The sequence below is a fragment of the Perna viridis genome, chromosome 13 (assembly GCF_037379345.1).
Source record: "Perna viridis isolate PV_CMFRI_1.1 ecotype Kerala chromosome 13, ASM3737934v1, whole genome shotgun sequence".
Taxonomy (NCBI): Eukaryota; Metazoa; Mollusca; class Bivalvia; order Mytilida; family Mytilidae; genus Perna; species Perna viridis.
In genome coordinates, this window is record NC_142457.1 from 26442645 (window position 1) to 26466632 (window position 23988).

A 23988-nucleotide genomic window follows, 5' to 3' on the forward strand; every position below is an offset into this window, starting at 1 on the left:
GAGATCAGCTGAAGCAAACAAGCATAATGTACTGGTCATAAACAAATAAACGGATATTTATACAAAATAAACATAATAATCTCCAATCCAGACTGATATAAAATTGAACAATTAACGAATAAAGCATCGTGCATAGAAGTAACAATATCGATCGAGAGTGCAGGCCTAGAGAGATCACATTAAAACAATGTACACAGGGCGATATTACATTTAAGCATAATGTTACGGGATATAGAACTGGATCAATATCGATCGAGTCAAGGTCGAGAGATCAAATTGGAACACTGTATACGTACAAAGGCATTAGTTTATTGAAATATCATCTACAGGATTTACAACATTGGCTCCTGTACCGTGAACACCGTCCCAATCTTTTAGCCATAGGACAATCGGGACTTTTATCACCGTACTCGCAATCTGAAAAAAAAGATTTTCTTTTAGTTCAACCAAAGGCAATCCCAGTTTCAGTGAAAACATAGAACCATAAGTCAGTGGACATTGCAAGAAACGTAAAAGAAAATAGACACAGAAAATTAGTTCCTAATGATAAAGGCATTCTTATTAATATAAATGTTCGTTTTTCTTTTTTCACCTAAGGCCAAAAAAAAAAAAATCAAAAATAGTCTTGTTTTCTGCGACCAGCAAGACAAAAAATAGGGCAGGTTTGTAAGGAAATTAATTTATTTTTCAAAAACAATTTACATTGAGTTAATAGGGAAACAATATAGACTTTAACCGTGTTTAAGCCAAAATTGCAATAAAATGTTTAGGGCAGGTAGGGTAGCAGGAAGCAACATGTTCAAGCTGAATAATAAATTTGAAAGGTACTAAGAAATTATGTTTTTAAAATATGACGATGTGTAAAAAAATTGTGATAAAAAGCTTAGATAAAACAATATTTATCCTCTTTTAAAAATGTACTTTATTCTTAGTTCCTTCCAGCTTGTACGATTGTAGAAAGTATGATGATTGTAATTATCTAGCACTCCACATAAGAATCATGCAAAATCTGATTCATTGTTGGAAAGCCGACGTACTTTTATTTTTGATATGCTTTTAAAAATGTCATATACATTGTAAAACAGAAAGTAGCATGTGGCTTTTCATATATCCCTTGTTCATAGAAGATAAAAATTATAATGTATTGTAGAATTTAAAATTAAGGGAGATAACTCTGTTAATGTCACTAAAATACCATAGAAACTATTGGATTTTCGATGTGGATTATCTCATAAGAGCAGACATATTGGTATGGATGATTACACATTTCATCATATATTCCTATAAAGCAAATTAATAACAAAAATAAAAATATGCAGCCATTTTTAAGGAGCATATTCACATTTACAGTTTTTGCACGATTTTTACAAAGACTGCTACTTAGAAAGACAATTTATGAACACCCCATTAGATGTACAACAATAAGTGTTACAGGTAAATCCCTTGTTCATTTTCATGAATTTTAAATGGTACAAAGCATACATTGAATTGCTTCACCGTGATGTCTGATTTTGTTTAATTATTTATTTCTTTGTTGAAACAACGCTTGGACTGAAATAAATGGAATACCTTATTACAATTCTGATATAATTTTATCCCACAAGTAAACAAGACAATATTTAACAAGTGATACTTTACCATCTTGTTTTCTGTTTGCAGTATGTTTTGAGTATGGAAATACAATTGTTTGGGTTGACCCAGGAGGCTTCAGGTGTTTAAGGAAGGTATGCATTTATCTGAAGTTCTCCCTTAATATTTCGGTTCTGTTTTGCGCCACATTGTTTTTTTATTGCATATGAAATGTTTTCTTCATACCGTGACCCAGATTTTTACGCGACGAACTTCAAGGTATGCAATTTTCTCAGCCTTTTTAAAAGTTATCTGTTTTAAATTTGTATTACATGTTTTCTTAATTGATGTAGATTATCGGTTTCTTCTTAACCCTATAATTGTATAGTGCCATGAATATATTTTCCTACAATCCGACTTTTTTTAAAAATGTATTATCGAAGAAAAAATATCTGATTTTTATATTAAAAAGGTCTCCATCATGATAATTTGCCATAGAATGTGACGACCTTATCCAGTTTACAAACCATAAATATAACTCATTTCACTCGCAATTATTTTGCATGCTGAAAAAAATAATTTATATGTATATGGATCTTGAATGAGCGTTAACAACAAATGAGCAGACACCAATATCTTGTCATGAAATATATCAGAACTATGGACATAATCAATGCATTGATTTTTACCTGTCAAGAGCATAAAATAAACAAGTATCTGTTCATTTTCTACATTTTACCTATATATGAGATACATTCGGATCAATACATCATAAATTCGTTACCATAGCAACATTACATATTGTAAAGAAAACCAAATTAACAAGCATTTTACCGTAATAATAATTTTTTGTTAGTGTTATGTTAGAGAGTTTTGAAATGCGATATCTGGTTAGGTAATTTTGATTCCAGCGTGAAGTGGGACATATTTCTTTATATAAATTTCATTCTCCAGATTTCATGTTTGGAGAAATAGTGGAGCAACATGGACGGTTGTCTAGAGCTAAAACCTGTCAAAATACCCCGACCACAGATATACTCATTTGTTGATTTAGCAATCTTGAATTCCAAGAAAGAGGTTAGTATGTTGATATTTTCTTTTCCTGTTTGATGATTTAACCGATCTTCATTTTTCTCAACTTTCAATGTCTTGGGTTAAAACTGCTTTATTTATGATGGTTGTTCTGGTGCATTTTAAACAAAACCTGACCATATGACAAATTTAATGCTTTTGTCGTTCTTACAGTTTAAACATTGTTTGCATCAATACATTAACGAATTCAAATCGCTTTGTTTGATCAGAAACCACAAAAATGTCTGAGGAAGACAATATTGGCTCCATCCAGAACATTTATGAGATGGGAATGGGCTCATGATTTACAAAGATGAGGCGTATATATTATTGCAGTTCTATTAGAAAAAAAAAAAAACAAAACATATTTTTGTGCTTATTATTACGGCTTTTTTTAAATTTAGATATGAATAAAATACATGCATTTTATTTATAGAGAGAAATAAAGATGAAAGATTTAAAGAATAAATACAAAGCATTACCAGTGGAGATTGTGGCTATTTACAAAACGAAGCCAACATTGGGGATAGCAATACAAGGCGGATTCGATACCAATATAAAACACCCGACAGTAGTTCATATACAGGTATATAGATTTAAGAGGGAGTCCATGCAAAAACCAGGCAGTAGGTGGCACATTGTAAATTGTGTTTTAAAAAAATCTTCCATTTTGTATTTCAAATGTATCCTTTCTTGTTTGTTGAATGTTGTTTTTTTTTTTATTAAATAGAAATCAATTACTTGGAAATCATTGATATTCATTGAAGAACGGGAGATAACTCTTAAATTTGAGCCAAATTTGGTTGCTTTGTTGGGGAACTTTGAAATCATTTTCACAGCTATCTATTCTCAATTTAAAACAATCTTTATACTATTTGACATACAAATGATATATGAACCACATTGGAACAAAAATTCAGTGGGATAGAATTTACCATGTGCCACCTATATCAAATGATCTGCCTGATGTTTACATGGACAACCTCTTTAAAAGCATTTTACGACTGCGTTTTATATATTTGCATGACTGTCCATTTCTAAACCGGAACCTTTACCGCAACTATCAGCTTCAAAGGAATTCATTTGCGTGACTTTTAATCCATTTTCAGGCATGCATTTTATCGTTTTTTTTTTCATGTTCTATTACCAGTAATGGATTCAGAAACTGTGAAAAGGGAAGGGGTTAAAGAGGGATCAGAGGTTCCCAGGCTATTATTTACTCATTTTTCCAAATTTTGCACGATATAAATACAATTTTCCAACATTTATACAAATGAATACTGTGATAATTAATTGGAAAGAGTGAATAACGAAAAAATGATCACTAGTATCGAAAAATGCACTTATAAGTTAAATCTTCAAGCGTTCTTGGCACGAGTTATTATATTTTGGTTATCCACGAATACCAATTGATAATCATATTTAAAAAAAAAGATATTATCGATAATCAACTGTAAATACCAACATCAAGTTTTATGTTCGGCGGATTGATAGTCATTTTGATAGGAGAAAGTATCACAATGTGAATTACTGAAATGTATTTACCCAGAGTAAAACACTGCAAGTTATATATATATGTCTGAAAAATTCCCAACGATGTTAGAACTGTGAAATTTGCGATACAAATTTTTTGGTTGTTCCCTCCGCGGGACTCGAACTCGTACCGCTGTGACATCTATGGCAACATTACCTGCACTAAGTCCAGCGCCCTAGACCACTCGGCCAGTTAATCGTCACATTCGGAGACGTTTGTATTTATATATAACTTTTAGGTATAGTTAGTTAAATTGGGCATATACTATGCATTATATTAGTTTGCAGTGATTGACAAATAGAACAGAAATTCAACACATATTCACACATGTTTATTTCATAGCAAAGTTTAACTTTTTTTTTGAACCCCCAAATAAAAAAAAAAAAAAAAAAAAAAAAAACGAATGCGCCCAATTGGACATATGCACCAAGGATTAACACTATACTTAAAATTATACCTATCAATTGTTTTATTTAGTCACTGCATGTAACAACACTCTGTACTACTTCCTGTTCAGAAAACCTTTTCGGAATCATCGGATTTTCCCCTTCAATGATACTTTCAAATTCATGAAGGATGAACTCCGATTGGCTGATCAGAAAGGTTAATTATGAGAACGGAAAGTAGAATGGAGCGTTGTTAGATACTACATGCAGTGACTGAATGGAACAATTGATAGGTCTAATAAAATATGATTGCGAGGAATAACGACTTTTAATTACTTTTGTCTTAGGATCCCTTTGCAATAATTTTTTTTTGTAGCCAGGTGGATCTGCTTTCGCCTCCGGATTAATTAAATGCGGACATAGAATTCTAGAGATTAACGGACAGTCAACCATATCACTGACTCACGAACAAACTGCTAACCTTATTGCAAAAGAATTCATCTCAGCTAGTAATACACATTCTATGGAACTTGTGGTTACAAGTAGTAATACAGAGGAACCATGCTAGCTTTTTTCCATGTTTTTTTTTACCTCCTTAAACTGTTCACAGAGGTCTTCTACTATTCAACATTGCATTGTTTACTGAACAAGGAAAGAAAACACGAAATATATAAATCCACATTAACCTTAGTTATTGTTGTACCAGAGGGAAATGGCCATTTTAAAGCATACCTCGCTCGATTTTAGACTGGTCCAAGGTAATCTGAATGTATAATATGTAATTTGGTCCAGTTTAACGTAATGTTGAAGTAATGAGTAATAAAACTGTCCATATAATGCATTACATAAAACTATGTAATGCATTTTATGGACAGGTGACCAATAATACTGTTGGAAATCATGAAAAAATGTTGTGGTTTCGAATAAACGTGCTTTGAAGTTAATACCAAATAGTTTTGTGTTGTTTGTACTACAACAATAACTCTTCCAGAAAACCATAGATACAACATATATAGCAGCTATATTACTATTACATGTGTAAGTACATCCAAAATGTCGACAGATACATGTAGCTAGAATCAAGATTCATGTACAAAAAGGTTCCCAATTGTATGGGTTGGGGCGTACACCCAGTTCACCCCTATAAACCCGCGCCAGGTTTTGCATCGTTTTAAACAAAGACAGCAATTTAATGTAAAGACTTAGAAGGTAAGTAATAATTCACAGTACGTATGATACTCACTTTTAATCCTTGTTTTGATTCGGTAACATGATTCACAACAATTCTTTCTGATAGAACGACTGTAACATTGCCAGGGCTCACGTCTTATCAAGTTAGAACATGTCTGTCCTCTTAGTATAGTTCCAGGTCTATCGCCAAATATACACCCAGCTGTAAAGATTTTGAAGTTGAATGAAATATTAACGATTGCGATTTCTTATATATTTAAATGCTTCAAACAAATATAATTCTAAAATTAGTAAACAGTGTGTTTCCAGTTTTTTTCTCAAATTGTAGCATAATAGATTTGATCGGCGGGAGTTCAACGCAATTTCGTTTATTTATTTTTCGAAAATGTCGACGTTGTTAGTTCAAGTTTAATTTAAAGAATTAAAATACAGCAGTATATTTGAATATAAGACTGTATATGAGACTGTATAGCGTATCTACACTACCGTTTATTCTTGGAGCCCGGGAGTCGAACCGACACTCATAACCAACGCACCACTGAAATATTAAAAAAAAACTCTTTTTTTTAAAGGTATATCGGTTTATTCAAAGCTTTGTTTGTTTGTTTTCTTTGTTTGAAGAGTGAATATCACACAGAAACACATACGAATAAGAGAAAGTAAAAATTATGATTTGCGAGCATAAAAAAATTGTAATTTTTTTTATGTAATGAAATACTTTTCAATATGTCGTCAAAAATCATATCGCAGTCAATTGTGTGTTTTGACAGATTATTCGCAAATTCAAAATACATAGACAGAAATAATGCAAAATATACCTTATTATGACCGCATGATGTTCCCTCGGCCGGTAAGGACATTATACAGACTTCTCCTCTGGATGTTGTTGTTGATCGACACCAGAGCCCTGTACAGACTTCTTCCGTATTAACAAGGAAATCCTAAATACAACATATAAATTGACAGTCGTGACCATAGATTTTGAAGGAAAACTGACAGAACTATCCCAGTTGAAAAACAATCCAACTGAAATACAACAAGTGGGCAACATGGTATCTACAAAAAGGAAAAGAATGCACAACAGCAGAAAGGAATGGGCTGATAGCCCTTTTATAACAATTTTTTTAAGTCACTATAAAAATCAGACGCTGCCTATGATACAGATGTTTCATGGTTTACAATACCCTATAAACAATACTTCATCGGTCTCCAGATGCTGTGTTTTTAGGTTATAAAAGACATTTCTGTCTTCAAATCTGCACTTTTGAGAAAACCATACATTCATCGCACAGTAAAATCAACTAAATCAAGCAAATCAAGTACGATAACTCTTCCAAATTTCTAGTTTCATGTACATTCTATATACATTTTATCTCAAAAGCGCAAACACCCAAAGAAAAACTAAGACTGATTATGTGGTCTGTAACTGATTCTTATTAAAAATTAAGATGGGTTTTTGACATGCATGAATCACCTCCTGTCTCATTTTTTAAAGACTAACATAAAAATTCTACAAAAGTGCCGATCATTTGAATGTCACGAAATCTATTGTATGCTAGGCTTTCTAAGCGTTGTTTGACCGATTTTTTGTATTCTAGTAAAAAAAAACATTGTTCCGTACAGATTAATAGCGTCCTTAAAAATCTCATATTCGCCCAAACGTTGTATTCTACTTACTCTACAAGCTTCGGATCACGGTCTTTGCATGAGTCCACAAAATCTTTGAAAACTCAAATATTTCTCGTATAAAGCCCGCCCCGTGCAGGTCCGGGTGTTAAAAGAATAGGCCTGCAGCAGCGCTAAGCTTGTCGTAAAAGGCGACTAAATAGTGCTCAGAACACTAGCCGGGGGCTAGGGCGCTTTGCCCACAGAGCAACTGTGAGGTGTGCCCCAGGTGGTGGAATGGGGTACCCCTGGCGTGTTATATGCTGGGGTTGTCCCATCCCTTTTTCATTTTATCATCAATTTCATGTTCACCGTCTGAATATAGCTGAAATATTGCTGCTCGGACGTTAAACCCCAACAAACAAACAAACGTATAAAGCCCACACATTTTCGTGAAAAAAAAAACACATATTCTCGTAAAACACATACTTCCGTAAATATAAATAACGTACTTTAAAATCATTTTTTCCAAACAATTGATTCTACTTACTCTACAAGCTTTGGATCGTGGACCTTGCATAAGTTCACATTGTTTATCAACGTTAAAAGTCTGGCCCAACCTGGTCTCCGAACCTATGTTGTAAGACCTGGCGTTAGGATGTCTTCGTCGAAGGCAGTTTGGTCTTTTACTTCTGTTAGAATTCAGATTAGAATTATCTTATTCTCGAAATTTCGGGCAATTGTCATTTTACTGTATAGCAAAGTAAAAGAATATCCTTTCTCAATGACTTCATAAATTTGAAGCTACATTTGCAAAAGTGCAATTTTGCGAATATATTGCACGCTTATCGCGTGTTAAAATATACAATGTCCATGTTCATAAGCTACAAAAGTTATTTTGCAATAAGCAAGTTTTCTTTAGATTAAAAAAGCGACGAGCATATAATTGTTCAATCCATGGTTTGTATTCTTACTTTCATCTCTAGTTTCCACCTAACTTAATAAAAATACAATCTCACATAAAATAAAATTCTCACAGAGCAGAAAATGTAGGTTTGTTTTGGGCAGAAAGTTTAGATATTGCAGCAGTACAATTCAGCAGCGGTGTTAGCATTTCACTGCCATCCTGTACCAATTGTATTTTCACAATAAGTTCTAACATATGCACAAAAATCCAATTAAGAAAATATTTTAGGTAAAATTGTTGCTCATTTTCCACGTATTTGATCCCCATTACCGTCTGTCGGTAACATATTTTTATATAATATTATACTCATGGTTTTATTGTTGTAAACCTTTAACCTAAAAATATGTCTTCAACAGAGGAGAGATCCAATCACAATTTGAAGTATTTACCTATCCAGGTCATCAAGTATCAATCCAATTTCCTCTACAGAACACTTAGAAAATTCCCAGGGACTTCTATGATATGGTCTTCTCATGGCTTGGTTTACAGATACCATGATATACCCTGGACTACGTGAACAACGGTTATTGTCTCCATCATGCACAGCTCCTAATCTAAACAGACAGTATCACAAATAAATATTAAGCAACCAAAAGCACCGCCAAAATACACGTCGAAAAGACGCAACCCTTAAAACAACAAAATAAAAGTAACAAAACTATCAAACAAAAATAAACAAACATTAAAACAAAAAAAATATAATAAAAACAAAAACAAAACAAAACAACTAAAAAACCCACAAAAACAACAACACAGCAAAACAGCGAAAGTAAAATAACCAGCGGATTGGAACAAAACACTAAGTACAAGCAGAAAGACGCTTTAATGTCTGTAAGGGATAATCCGAACAATTCACTTTTATACAAACATCAAAAGGCATTTGGTAGGCATGTAAATCATCACGAGCTGAAATGTAATGGGAATTATAGCTCGTTAAATATACTATAAACAATTTTGAACAGGAAAATGTTAATATCGCAGGTTTGTATAGAGCACCAAGTGTTATAATGCGGTTTATCATCCTCAATGGTAAACAAACCGCACTAGGAAGGTAATGAACAAACAAGCATCCATATGTTACCAATGTATTGCTTAACCTACCGGTGCACCTGGTCCATACCTTCAGGATTTAGTATAGTTCAGGTCGCTCAGTTACTTTCGTTTTTTGTGCTATTTTGATAATTCCATGTTGTTTGTTGTGTGTGTATGTTTTCCTTGTCTTATCTTTATGCTTAGAATATATTCTTTTGATATCCGTTTGAATCTCGATTTCCTTGATTACACATCAAAGAATCTATGAATATCAATTCCGAATGCCATTAAACGAATGAAATTTCTATATTTACATACGAATGCCCTATCTCATGGGCAGCAATGGTAGCTGCAATAAAGTCAAACTGATCCTCCACAATGGACGTTGACCGTGATGTACACATGGAGTTAACATAGGCTGTACCTGGAAATTTAATCAAAATGATTACTTAGATTAATTTCTGAACTGGACGCTGTTGTGTACGATTTAACACATTCAAATACAACTATGACAAAGTAAATAAATATGCAAACGTTTTGATATTATTCACGACTATTTATCTGTATCTTACTGAAAAATCAGAAATTATTGCGTGCATAAATCATTGCGATTTCGCCATTTAATTTGTTTAGCCATAATGAGATTGCGTTACAGTTAATCTAAAAAATATTCGATTACAGTATAAATCTAATATCCTAACGAAATTTCTTAAAATGGAGCAAATACGATAGGTTAATGTGTTAAATTAATTCGTTTTAATGCGTTCATGCATGAATGTACTTGAAAAGAAACAGAAGTATTCAATTTAAGGTACATATACAATAAAGTATTCAGAATTATATAAATGTGTGAATATTTGAGTTGTCCCCCTTTTGTTTGGTCTGTTGCACTTAACACGCTTCGAAAACTTACCTGAAGTGTCCCCATACCCACTTAACATTTCATCTCTGAAAAAAAATACAACAAATGTAATATGCTTAGCTTTTTGAAGAGAAATAAATAAATACAATATATGAATGTTAACCTAATAATACAATAAAATAGCGCGTAACTTCATTTTGGAAATGTGAAAGCAATGCAATATTGAACATCTTTGTCCTGTCGTCAGTGAACTTACTGTGGTTGAAATGTTGTTAGTTGGGTACCATTTTTCGCGATTTGGTCAAACCACATACTGCAATTTAAAAGAATTGAAATCCCAAAATCAAGAATCATTGATGAAATAACATTTTGACTTACAAAGAAAATGTATACCCACGATTAATAGTACCTTTACAGTATTTTTTTTCATTTAATAATATTGAAGGAGAAAGAAGGGGAGGTTGGGGTGAGTGGGGGTGGGGTAATTTATGGAAGTTATAAATTCATCCCCAATTTGCACTGAAGCAGTTCTCTTAGTTTTCGAGGAAACAAGTAGTGTCAGCATATCAGAATTATTCTGATATATTTTTCTGAATTTCATCTTTCATTCTGTAATTTTCATAGAACATTGGTTGAATTTTCATTGTGAAATAGAATTTTCTTGGTAAGTTTTTTTAACTGGAAAATTAAGTTGTCAAGAGTATTTTCATAGGAAACTAGGGTGAAAGGGAATCAAGGGAACTAGGGAAGGTGAAAGGGAATCAAGGGAACTAGAAAGGTGAAAGGGAATCAAGGGAACTAGGGAAGGTGAAAGGGAATCAAGGGAACTAGGATTCGAACGGTAATCAAACGGCTACAATCGATAAATAAGGACTTGACAAGAAAAACAGACACACAAAACGAAGAACATGAAACAACCAAATTAGCATGTATAAATGAACAAGTGTAAATAAACAACAAGCAATTCACAAAGAACTGGAAGCATGGACCAGGTGCATCGTTACAGTAAGCGGATTCACCATAACGATCCACGAGTTCATGTTGACGACAATAAAATTTAATCTTGAAGCAAAACAAATCTGTTCAAGAAGCGTAATTGTGAGTATTCGAGCACGGTACAAAAAGTCAGCGATGTTCTTAGCAAGCTCTGAAAAAAAATCGCGAAAACAGATAGCGGTCAAATCATTGCCAATTGTTACAATAATTAAGATATGAACCTTACCTAGTAAAAGCCATTATATGATCATGTTTTGGTATCCGTTTCGTAATTATCCAACCTCTCATGTCTGACAGAGCACGATTGGCGTCCAGTTTACATCGACGCCCACCACTACAACGTCTATATTTGTTTATGAATGTAAGATCTGTATTTGACTAAAAGAAAATAATTATTGTGAAAGTATTATTGTTAATAGGGTACCTATTTTTTATGGTTTTCTTAGATGATAAGGGTAACAACAAAATTACCGATTTATAATCAAGTCAAGTTCAAAATAAATTTGGCAGATATTACATCATTGGAGAAGCTGGTACCGCAATGGTCCTGACTTTCCACGAAAGCTGGTATCCACGAATTAAAGTACTTTCACAATATATAAAGTTGCTTAAAGGCTATGTTACAGAGCTGACATTTTTTAAGGTCGATAATTCGTTGGTGCAAATTAGTCAATTTTGGCATTACCAAACTTCAATCATGACTTCAATCATCGGTTATATACTACTACAGAAGAAAAGAAGTAAAAAAATTCACATTTTAACATTGTACACATGATCTAGTGTTTATGCATTTAAAGGTTGTATTGATACTGAATGTGTAGCTTGTTTTCTCGAAGGCGTTTTTTGTAGAAACTCGATATACTTAAAGGATGTCTGTTCCATTAGTTTTTGTTCAAGGTGGTGAAGCTTATCATTTTAGCTTCCTTGTTTTTTTTCTTGTTTCTGACATTTCTTTTTGTTTCGACCATATTTTCTTGTTGATATTGCTTTAGTTTTACAGAAAGAAAATACCAAACTGATCAAATCTAGGCAGTAGTTAAATAACACTCCAGCTAAGAATCATGCAAAATGTGATTCATGGGTAAAAAAACCTACATATTTTTATTTTTGATATTTTTATTGATAAAGGAGAATCTGTAACAAATGGCAATAGCATGGCAAAAAACCCGAAAATTTGAAAACCACCGGGATGGTCCTGACATGGTTAGGCATTTCATATCAAAGGTGGGTTAGACCACGTTTTATAGCAAGGTAAACCTCCCGCTTCCATTATGGTTCATTATTTCCGGTATATTTCGACACAAATATCAAACTGTCACCACTCAAAATAGGTTGAACCATTACTCAAAACATTACAGATTAAGTTCCGGACAGCGTCTGACGTTCGAAATTTTCTCTAGACGCTGCAGCCAGCCCTCTCAGAAAGTTAAGAAAGTTATCTGATTGTCAAACGACGTTTAAATTGAACAACGTCCGATAATTTCGAAAGGCCTGTCTGCAGCGGTTAGTGAGAGGAAAAAAGAAAGTCTGCCGCTGAGTGGAGCTTGACAGAAGATACTAACAATAAACAAGTGAACATATAAAGACCTAAATAAAGTTAAAGTCACCATACCTTTGCTATATATATCCCTACTAGGTTTATTCTCATCCTATAAACAGCTCTCATGTTTCGGAATCTGAAATCTACCTGAACAATGAAATAAACTTAGTTGTGTACAGTTACGATGCTTCGTTTTCCGTTTGAATCAATTTATATAGCTTGTCAGAAATTTCGTTTAGTCAAAGATCTTTGATTTTGTGGAGCAGCTTGAAATCTAATGTGAGGTTGATAATGATTCAGCATTATTCCTCGTCCCTCATCTGTAGTGAATGAATAGCGTCCCTGATGTGCACTTAATGTATTTTAACAATAGATCCGGAGTTTTCTCATTCTTTGGGATGATGACTGATATAATGAATCATGCCCAATTCATGAATAGGTTGGTACGCTAATTATTTAATTTGTTACATTTATTTTACAAATAAACAAAAATAGTTACCCCAAACATTAAGAACGTGTAGTATTGTCTGATTCTTAGCATGGCCATGTTATCACTGTTTCTCTCTTCTTTTTTCCAACTGAAATATTTTTTTTTACAAATTCAGGTTTGGTATTAGTAAGATAGGTTTATTACAATAAAATATATATATAGTAATTTGCTATTGAGTATATTTCTATCTAACAATCAAGGAGGGAGTGATTTACACCTAACTTTATTTCGTATTATATTTTAGGTTAGGTACATTCAAAATAATCTGGGAGAAATCTCTGCAGTACTTGTTTAAAAAAAATGTATACTGCGATATATAGTTTTCAGTGGTTTAAACAAAATACTGTGTAAAGATTTTATGCATAAATCATTTAGTTTTTTTTAATTTGCTTTTTAGGATTTTCCATTCTAAAGCACTGGCGACTTACTCATGTTTTGAGGAATTAAAGTAAAAGACATATAATAAAAATATAAAACGCGTAGCACTTTGTTTCCTGTTTAATATAACATCAACAAGAAAACACGGTATTCCATTAGAAAATATAAATTACCGTGAGTTTAGACAATAATACAAACGTGATACTGAAAAAACTGAGCCTCTTTCGTCTACCCCGTATTTTACATTTTATGAGCAACTCGCTCACCCTACCGGTACACCTGGACCATGCTCCCAATTATCAGAGGAGTCCGAATTGCTTTTTTTATTTGTGTGTATTATTTTGAGTATTTCATTTTCTTTGTTGTGTTTGTCTGTTTTCTGGTCTTTATTTTTGAATGATATTCATTTTGATTTTTGCTCGAACCTTTGTCCAATTGATTACTATAAGTAAGAATAGTTAAGTAGAACTCCAGCTAAGGATCATGCAAAATGTGATTCATGGGTAAAAAGGTATGGAAATGTCATAGTAAACAGAAAATAACATGTGGTTTTTCATATAACCCGTGCTCTTAGGAGATAAAAATTTTATAGAATGCACTGTAGATTTCAAAATTAAGGGAGATAACTCTGTAAATGACGCTCAAATACAATCGAATCTACTGGATATTCAGTGTTGATTATCTCCTAAAAGCAGACAGATTTGAATGAATAATTACACATTTCATAGTGTAGACCCATAAAACAACTTAATTACAAAAATAAAAACATGTAGCCTTTTTAGGGTGTATCATATTTTTCAGATTTTGCATGATTCTTACAAAGACAGCTACTTAACCAGACACAAGACACAGTGAAGAATTCCTCTATTAATATACACGGTGTAAACATGGACTATTACACATACTTACAAATCATAGATAGTTTTATCTATAATAATAAAGATTTCCACTATATATGTCCCTGTTGCCCTTTTTCTTCTTGCTTTACCTTTCCCTTAAACATTAAGAATACAGTTGTATTCGAAATAGAAAGTCCATATTTGACCATAGTTGAAAGAATTTACTTTTTGCATTCTTCCATATTAGGTCAAATTACCAAACGGGTGATCATTAATTAAGTGAGAGTGACTAATGTATGAATTAAAAGTTGGAGAACATTTTTTCTAGATATTAAAAGTCCGGGGTTATTTATGTTTGTTTTAAATACATGAAGAATAATCTAATCTTGTTTTAATTTCCAAAACACCATGCATCTTTTTCATTATGTCACGATACAGAACAAGCAAAGTGGAAATAGAGCATGGTATGTAAGCAAGTTTTTTTAAAAACCCCGCAGTTTTCCTCGCTTATATTTGAATTTAACACTCTTCTTTATTAGTGTAAATTTTATCTTAAGTAATGAAGTCCCAATACAAATGGTATTATTAGGCCATAGCGTGCGATCAATGTTAGACTTATGACCTTTCTAGTGAAATTCACGCCTTGTGCTGTCGATATCGAATTTACTTACTAAATTTCCTGCTCCTCTTGTTTTTCTTTCCTGGCGAAGATTTGTTGCTTGGTGGTGTATTTACATTATTTGCTAAAATGACAACTCAATATTTGTAGCTTGAAAGGTAAATATCACATACTGTCAAAATGTCTATACATTAAAAGTGGCTAATTGTGGATAACTTGTTTTAACGTCTTTCGAACATCTCAATTCCTTTTTATTATTAAATTGAACAAGCTTAGATATTTTGTTATGAGTTTATGAGTGCGAGTTAAATTGTTAAGTCGTAACACGTACACGATTCAATCATTCAGTGGTTTCAGGAGGTCATGTTTATGTATTGAAGACAAAGCAGTGAAAAGCAATCCACAGAAAGTAATGGATAGTAGTGAACGTATTTTTCATAGACTTATTAACAAAGTCTCGCATAGACATGTACAATGGTATTTTCATACATGTAGCGGGATTTAACACTTATACCTTTGCCATCAAGGGTAAAACAAAGGACGGTCGATCACATGCGACAGGCCAGCGACAAACCAATTTGGCTAAAAATTCAGTCCCTTTAGAAGGTAATCCTAGGGTAAAGGACACAACTCTTGCAAATCATTCGAACGTGTCGCATACCTTTAGTGATGTTAAGGATTTCTTTAAAGGGTTCAATATTATCCGGTTGGCCTACACGATGGAATAAACAATCATCACCTAGATCTGAGGGCAAAATTGAAGGTTCTATAAAGTGCTGGTCAGAATCATGTTCAAATGTTCCAAACTGTAAAATACAAACGATAAATATTAAAAAAAGATAAGATAGCTGAATCAGAATTGTATGTAATGGCATACTCTTGAAGCTTGACGAAACGCCATTGAAATAATTATCAAGATACGCCTAGTACAATCCTGGAGAAAACACCATCAGCCATAGGGAAAATTACAAAACACAATTTTTATATGCCAAGCATTTAACCATTGGCTTTCAACCATTAAGATAATGCCACCAATCAAACGAAAACAAACAAAATCCAAACAAACAAAATTAAAACAGTAAACAAAAACAAAATGACAATTGTAATTGGACGATTGTTATCTAACCCTAGGCCCCCTTGTAGACTTTTGCCCAAATAACTTTGGTACGGTAGGGATTTCTGTATCTGGATTGTAGGTACATGCATGCTGTAAATAGTATTTAGATGTCTGGCCTTACTTGAACGTTACCTTTCATTTTACAGCATTTAAAATGAAAATCAATTGCTCGGCAGGGATTTTTGTCAAAAAGCAAAGCAAGCAGTCGAAGAATAGCGATATCAGAGGTACAAAGGAGGGACAGCCCTAAAAAAACGATAACGCCCGGAACACCATGAAGACAACATACGAAAAAAACAGACATTACAGCACAAAAGAACTATAATATAACACACAAAAACAAACAAACAAACAAACAAACACACACAAAAAAAGAAGAAAAAACAAAATTAAAAAAAAGGAAAAAAAGAATACAAGAGCACATCAACAAAAACCAATGTAACAAAATAAAACAAATACAAACCCTAATCTCAGGAGTTCAAAAAAAAAAGATGAATAGTCCTTAGGTTCCTTCAAGAAAAAATATATGAAGAAACTAGTCCTATTAGAATCGAAATAAATTACGGAAATTCAATTTTATCATTGTTTTATCACGGGCTGGCAATTTATGTCGTTATTCAACCCCTTTCTATCGATCGGGGTAAGACATAAATGGCCAACCCGTGGTAATTAACAGAGATAAAAACGAGTTTCAATGATTTATTTCTTAAATGAAAAAGGTATTACAATTGTACATACCATTCTATAATGTGTACAGGCGCTGCTTGTGTTAGACATACATTCTAAATGCATAAGAACATTGTTTTTTACTCCTTCATAGTAAGCACCAACATGCTGAAGAAGAAAAAAACATAATTACGTAGCAAAGATAATTTTCAAAACTTACAACCAGTATATATTGAAGTGATAGTTATTTGGCACAAATTATGTAAATATTATTTAAGACAGAGCAAACAAGGCAAGAAATGTATATAGGGGACAGTCTCTAAAAAATCACGCTTTTGTGTAAACAAAGTTATGCTCCTTTATTTCGTGTCGTATATGGGATACGACAAAAATCCACTACTGCACTCTGTATTTATCTAAACATGGTCAATCATCACTCGATTTTAGTCAAACGTATTTGATAAAGAACTTAAAAGAATAGGGAAATAATCATTTGACCAACGAATACAGATCAACAATATTTTCATAAAGAGACAAAGTTTTACCAATAAGGAATATTCTAAATGGAATGTTGTTATTTGATGCCAATTACTTTAACTTGTGCAATCATAATTGCTTTTTCCTCTCATTTTTTCCTCAAAAAATACATTAGAACTTACAATTTCATTGACAAATACATTGTATGATTTTACAGTAAGTTAAATGTCACGTCTTCTGGCCCTGACAATTCAACGGACATATAGCTTAGCGGAATTCACTCATTTGCAATGTGACGGATGCCATTGACAAAGAAGCATATGCTTACCCTTTAGAAGCACCAAATGCCACTCCAGGTTTTTGTGGGAGCTTGTATGGTATCTAGTTCAGTTATTGTGTGTTGTCTCGTTTTCTTTATCTTCAGGTTTAATTTGTACATGTTTTTTATTCCGTTATATACTCTGAGTATGGTCTCCTTTTCAGTTTTACGCTTGGCAATGCCATTAAATTCTAATGTCTCTAAATAGTCCTTTCGTTTAGATGCTTCGACTTGACAATATTAAGCACTTTGTTTCAAACAAAACTCACCTTTATTGAGGATAAATGATGAAGCCGGAGGGATTTATCAGAAAAAGATGTATACATTGGTACGGGAGTGTTCCTTATAGGTCTTTTCTTTAAGTCCATGTGAACATCTTTATCTCCGAGCCTAAAGCTTATATGTAAGAGATCAGGAAGGAGACGGCTACCAAATGAGTTCCCTGAGGACGAATTATTTGGAGGAAGAGGGTTTGGTGTTGTTGTGCCACTCCGTGCTTGTCGTTTAACGCGGTTGTTTATTTCTGTGATTGTTACTTTTACATATTCTGAAAAGAAAATAAAACCACTGCAGATTTTAGACTTGTATGCATTTTTTGACAATAGAAATAGGTAGAGTTAATAATATTATTTCTACCTAAACAGATATCATTCAAACATAATGAACATGTATAATATGTAATCCCTAGAAAAAATGTTCTTTTATTATTATATAGATAGCAATGTTTTATCGAATGCTCCCAGTGAAATAAATTTGGATAATTCACACTGTGAAATAAATTCGGTAATTTCACTCTTGGACTTTCTCCCGCCAAAACGTCATAACTTTGAAATCAATACGCCGTTCACAAAATTTAAAATTGATGTTGAGAATAGCAACAAATAATCGAGGAAATCTTTATAATAAATAGGATAATCAAAACATGATCACTCATGCCAAGAACGCAGTAAAATTTAACTCGTGCGCGGAACAAGTTCCGCACACTCGTTAAAGAGTAATCAAGGGAAGCAAGGTTATAGCAGTAATCAAAAGAATGCAATCCAGGGACAAAGACCAGACATGGAAAACAGACATACACAACAAAGAACATAAAGTAACTAAAATCATACATACAAAGTAACAAAAGCAAATGAGAAACTCGGACTCCACTAAAAACTGGGAGCATGGACCAGGTGCACCGGTAGGGTAAGCGTCCTCTGTTTTTCTAGAAACACCCGCTGAGTTGCTCATAAAAAGTCAAGTCCGGGGTAGGCAAACGATGATAAGAAAACTATGACCTGTTGAATAAATCAGTTTTCATTGTGCAAATGGTAACACCATAACGATCCACGAGTTCATGATGACGACCAGAAAACTTCTGTAGTGATGACTTCAATCTTTTAGCAACATAACCCTGTTCCAGAAGCCTATTTGTTACAGTTCTTGCGCGATACAAAAAAGTCTACGTAATTTCGGCAAGCTCTGGCATAATTCACGAGTTGTGATATGAACACTCCATAAACAGGTGCTGAAAGGATGTTGCCACAGATGAAAGGAAAGTTGACAATTTTGAATGAAAAGTCATCACGCTTGTTGTAAAGTTTGGTTAATAGTTTTCCTTTACCATCGATTTCTAAGTGTAGGTCAAGATATGAGACTGACTTCACATTGTCTATAGTATCCTTCATCTCAAGTTCTTTTGGGTAGATGCGATGTATCAAATCCCCGAAATTAGGATTGTTTAAAGATAAAACTTCATCTATATAGCGGAAACTGAGATTAAAGGATATAGCCAAACGATATTCGTTCTTTCGGATCAGATCAGCTATAAAGTCAGCCTCATAAGAGTGAAGGAATAGGTCAGCAAGTTAACGGAGCAAAATTTGTTCCTCATAAATCTATACGTTTTTCGGCACTCGTGATAATATTTTGGTTATTCACTCCTTCCAATTAATTATCCTATTATTCTCTTTGATTTGGCCGCTTTATCTATTTCTTACACGGGAAGTTATTTGATATTTCACACCACGTGATACAAACTAATGATATAAAAAGTAGCCGATGCGTTCTGTTGTTCGATTTATATCGTTAATTATGTTTTTATCACGATTTGGTTAATTTTATCGAATTGTATCGTTTCGATTCTTTCTTTAATCGATTATTTTCGTTTCTTTTTGTTTCGTTTTCGTTTCGCAATTTTTATGACCCGTGAATTATGAGAAATATTGATTAGGTAAATTTTGTAAACGTGCGGGTGCTATACTGCAGAACATTATGGCCAACCCTATCTTGGAAAAGCTATGATTCGATTTGTATTTAATTATCGAAACTAGCAAATATTTTCAGAGACTGGTGTGGGTCTCAATCGCATATATACAAGCTTACGCAAATGAAGCAGCCATTATGCTGTTTTTCAGCTCCTGAAAATGAAGGTACAAACCGGATATTGATGGTTTTTCTGGAGCGTATAAAGTACATGAAAACATGTCTTTCCAAAATTATACAAAAACAAACACTGTTCATATCTAAGGAGTAATCATGGGAAGTAAGATTCTAGCGGATATCAAAAGAATGTGATCCAGGAACACAGACGAGACAGGGGAAAACAGACACTAAAAACGAAGTACATACAAAAAAACAAAAACAAAAACAAAAAAACAAAACAAAAACAAAAACAAAACAAAAACAAAATAATAACAATAATAATAATAATAATACGTGCAAAGCAACAAAAGTAATTAGCAACTCTGACACTAAAGACTGGGAGCATGGACCAAGTGTACCGGTAGGGTAAGCGTCTTCTGCTTTTCTAGAAACTCCAGCCGAGTTGTTCATAAAAAGTCAAGTCCGGGGTAGACGAAAGAGGAAAGGAAATCTCTGGCATGTTGAACAAATCGATTCTCAAGGTGCTGACGGATACACCATGGAGGTCTTGGGAAATCTTTTAGTTATAATATAATGGGTATTTTCTTGATTTTCAATTCTAAAGTTCTTACGTTTTTTCTTATGCTTTTGGTGTCGTTCGTAAATCTGTGAGAACTGGAGCCATTCATAGTTTTTTTTCAGATTTTTCAAAGAAAAATCGAGGGAACCAATATTATTATAAGAAGAATATAATTCAGGGGTAACGACCAGACAAGAAAAATACAGACATACAACAAAAACGTGAAATAACAAATGTAACACGTAAAAAACCCAACAAAAACAAAACAAAACAAAAGTAAATGAGCAAACCATGTGTTGGTTTTTTTTAATCATGTATAGCTTATATACAATGGTACATGCTTTAACCGAACACCGGGTTACCACGGTTCAATATATATTTAAACTGATGTAAGGGGACTTAAAAAAGGTGTCTGGTTTGGACGGGTCCTCAGATTATTCCCGGTTCGGTTCAGACATTTTTTTTTGGTTGTTATATTTTTGTGCATAATTTGTTAGTGAATATTTAATCTTAGCTCCATAAATATATTTTTAAATTGTATATTGTCATGGACAACGATTTCATTCCTTGTACTAAATTATCATTGAGGACTTAAAATAATTGTGCTATTGATATAAAACATACGAATGACGACAAAGCTGAGGAAATACAAACAATACATTTTAGATATATAAATACACATTTCAACCTAAAAAATGTCGTACGGGATTGTTGTTTTTCATTTTGTTTTTCCTATGCTATTGTATTTAAACCAATTTTATTTTATTTTTATTCAATTAAAATATAACTTTATTTAATGTTATAAATGTAAATTCAGAGGAAACACGTTTCCTGATTGGTCAAGCAATTACTTCTTTCAAATCATAAATATAATTTTGAATGAGAAGTTGAGGTAACCAACATTTTTGATTTACTCGTTTAGTGGGGTCCGAGTTGCTCATTTGCTTTTGTTACTTTGTATATATGATTTTAGTTACTTTATGTTCTTTGTTGTGTATGTCTGTTTTCCATGTCTGGTCTTTGTCCTTGGATTATATTCTTTTGATTATTGCTATAACCTTGGTTCCCTTGATTACTCTTTAATTTAGACGCTAGATGTACAATACAAGGAATGACTGTATTTTTTCTTGTCTATTTGAAAAAGATCAATACCTGTTGTTCACACATGCATTTTATGTTTTCCGCAGGTTATTTAGTATGCACCATGTTGGCGTTGTTTGTTCAAGGAATGAGAAAAAATTTCCTGAAATAAAGGTGGGGAAATGAGGGGAAATGTGTCCTTCCACTGATATAGAAAAGATAATTGTGTGGAAAGCTGCAAGAACAAAAGTAATTCAAATACTAAAACATAGAGTAACACGTAGAAAAGCCTAATCTTATCGGACATTGTCCCTCTAGTAATTATATATTCATGTTACATAATTTAAGATTATTTACATGTACATGTTACAAGAGATTTACCAATTTAGGTAAATATGGTATTAACACATATTATACATCCGTACATGTACTTTTCTAAAACTATTGAAAGTAATCTCAACAGAGGTTTTTTTTTTATCAATATGCTTTGGACACCCTTAAATGCACGAATGTTTGTCAAATTGAATGGAATTGGCTTCGGAAAATATATAAATGTCACGTTTTATTTTTGCGTTAAACTTCTGCACTTTAAAATTGCGAAAATAAAAATTTTCTAATTTATAGTATTGAATTTACGTCAACTGTAAGTTCTGTTTTAATTTTCTATTCTGTCCTTTTATGCATTATGTCGTTTCATAACTTTGCATTCCTAAAAGTTTTACGGGATCAAAGGATTCCAAATAAAAAATATGACAATTATAATAAAGGACATTTTGTATGATAAACCATTTTGATGTGTTTAAGACTTGCGCACCACAAAAAGCCTTTAACTGTAAATTCAATTTAATATGAAATGTAAACGAAGTATAGATTTGATTAATCAAAAGTCAAGTTAAGATATTCTATGATCGGAAGAAACAGCCTGCAGACAATCTAGTCAACCCACACGTTTTTGACTTCGAGACTCTATCTCTATATGCAACTTACTGGTGGGTTAAACAGTGAATACAAATGCAGCAGCCAAAGATCGAACCCACGATTCCTGCAATCAAAGCCACGGTACCAGAAAACCATCGATGTGGTAAATACCTAATTAAAATTAATGTACATCAATGCAATGAAATGAAACATTTGACATTTACTTACCTTCATTTTTTAATTTCACTGTAGATGGAAATTTATAAACAGCAGAAACGAATGTCCATAGCCAAACACATAAAAAATGTCTAATTATCATTTTCAATAAATACCTAGGTATATTTCAAATGTAATATCCTTGAGTAATAATTTATCTACATAATTTTATCAAAAGTAAAAAAAAAAATAAAATTTGATTTTGACGTACAGTTTGTAAAACAGAATTTCACAATTGGACAAATCTAACATCCAATCATTTGTTCAACGTCTGACAGACTTTAGAAAAAAATAATAAAGTCAACAAATAAGCTCTTTATCGCCAAATTCATATTTCATTCAAATTAAAGTAATATATGATCTTGCAAGCAGGCAAATCTGTTTTGTCACCTATTAAGCTTCTGTTATACTTTAGTGTTCACAAAGGACTGTATCAATGCAGATTTAATAACAAAACCAACATTTGTAATTATATTTTTTGTATCCCTATATTGAAGATCAAGACTAATTTTCCTTGACTTTATAGGTAACCGCGTTTTTTATCTGCCGGCCATAATTAAGTCCAATGTCGTTATTTTAGCGCAGACGTGCAGTTCAAAGTATGGCAATGATGATTCATGTTTTACGAGCTTGTTAATTATGCAACTTATTGTTTCAATTTTGAAGGGAAAACCCAGTTGTTTTTCTAAACGTTTATCCGTGGAGGTCACGGTATAATATTTTTGTTTTATGTACCTTATCACCCAAACGCAGTTTTCCATTAGGTAAACTGGCAGCCCGGGCAATATTTTCGTTCCACAAGTTTCTCTCATAGATAACCCCGGGTCACCAGTGACGTCTTCTGTTTTTTGATTGGCTGAGTGGATATGACGTTATTTTATTTATTTTATACGTTCTAATTTTCAAATTTAAAAAGGCAACGTTTAAATATTTCTTTCAAATTACTTAGACTACCTTTCGATACAAATGCACAATAAATAAGTTATTTTAGATAATTTTATCTTGGTTTTACTTTATTTCATAAGCGGCAATTTACTCACATATTGTGCATATCCGTCGCTGGTGACCTGAGTCTATATTTTAGCGATCCTAGGGTAGTTTATTATATTGAGGTAGTTTATTATATTGACCAGGGAACCAAATTATACATTACGAAGACATGTATGACTCCTGTATCAAAACGGTTGATGTTC

At 32.9% G+C, this 23988-nt stretch overlaps 2 protein-coding genes across 3 annotated transcripts; one reads left to right on the plus strand and one right to left on the minus strand.

Moving 5' to 3' along the window:
* Positions 1-289: 289 nt before the first annotated feature.
* Positions 290-23011, minus strand: LOC148600129 (A disintegrin and metalloproteinase with thrombospondin motifs 3-like). Its single transcript, XM_088559168.1, has 17 exons — positions 22808-23011; positions 17928-18205; positions 16935-17030; positions 15741-15885; positions 15132-15203; positions 14531-14615; positions 13253-13331; positions 12826-12900; positions 11440-11591; positions 10269-10303; positions 9674-9779; positions 8713-8877; positions 7907-8048; positions 6570-6692; positions 6238-6289; positions 5804-5953; positions 290-417 (listed from the first exon to the last, which is right to left on the minus strand). Exons 1-17 carry the CDS (start codon positions 22896-22898, stop codon positions 320-322), a joined length of 1944 nt encoding a protein of 647 aa, XP_088415294.1. The 5' UTR covers positions 22899-23011; the 3' UTR covers positions 290-319.
* On the plus strand, positions 1562-5560 carry LOC148600130 (whirlin-like). 2 transcript variants are annotated; one of them, XM_088559432.1, is made up of 4 exons: positions 1562-1724; positions 2524-2646; positions 3077-3226; positions 4937-5560. In XM_088559432.1, exons 2-4 carry the CDS (start codon positions 2554-2556, stop codon positions 5126-5128), a joined length of 435 nt encoding a protein of 144 aa, XP_088415558.1. In that variant the 5' UTR covers positions 1562-1724; positions 2524-2553; the 3' UTR covers positions 5129-5560. The 2 variants fall into 2 exon arrangements, with proteins under 2 accessions (XP_088415558.1, XP_088415559.1); XM_088559433.1 differs by lacking the exon at positions 1562-1724 and having other exon boundaries at positions 2150-2646.
* Positions 23012-23988: the final 977 nt, after the last annotated feature.

What these genes read in the sequence shown, in the direction of transcription:
- LOC148600129 (XM_088559168.1), bottom strand. Translation starts at nt 22,898, where the DNA reads ATGATAATTAGACATTTTTTATGTGTTTGGCTATGGACATTCGTTTCT. An exon ending in GATAAAACTATCTATGATTT is followed by an intron (nt 13,332 to 14,530) that starts GTAAGTATGTGT and finishes AAAATATTTCAG; the next exon opens with TTGGAAAAAAGAAGAGAGAA. An exon ending in ACACGTTCTTAATGTTTGGG is followed by an intron (nt 12,901 to 13,252) that starts GTAACTATTTTT and finishes TTCATTGTTCAG; the next exon opens with GTAGATTTCAGATTCCGAAA.
- LOC148600130 (XM_088559432.1), top strand. Translation starts at nt 2,554, where the DNA reads ATGGACGGTTGTCTAGAGCTAAAACCTGTCAAAATACCCCGACCACAG. An exon ending in TCTTGAATTCCAAGAAAGAG is followed by an intron (nt 2,647 to 3,076) that starts GTTAGTATGTTG and finishes TTTTATTTATAG; the next exon opens with AGAGAAATAAAGATGAAAGA. An exon ending in CGACAGTAGTTCATATACAG is followed by an intron (nt 3,227 to 4,936) that starts GTATATAGATTT and finishes TTTTTTTTGTAG; the next exon opens with CCAGGTGGATCTGCTTTCGC.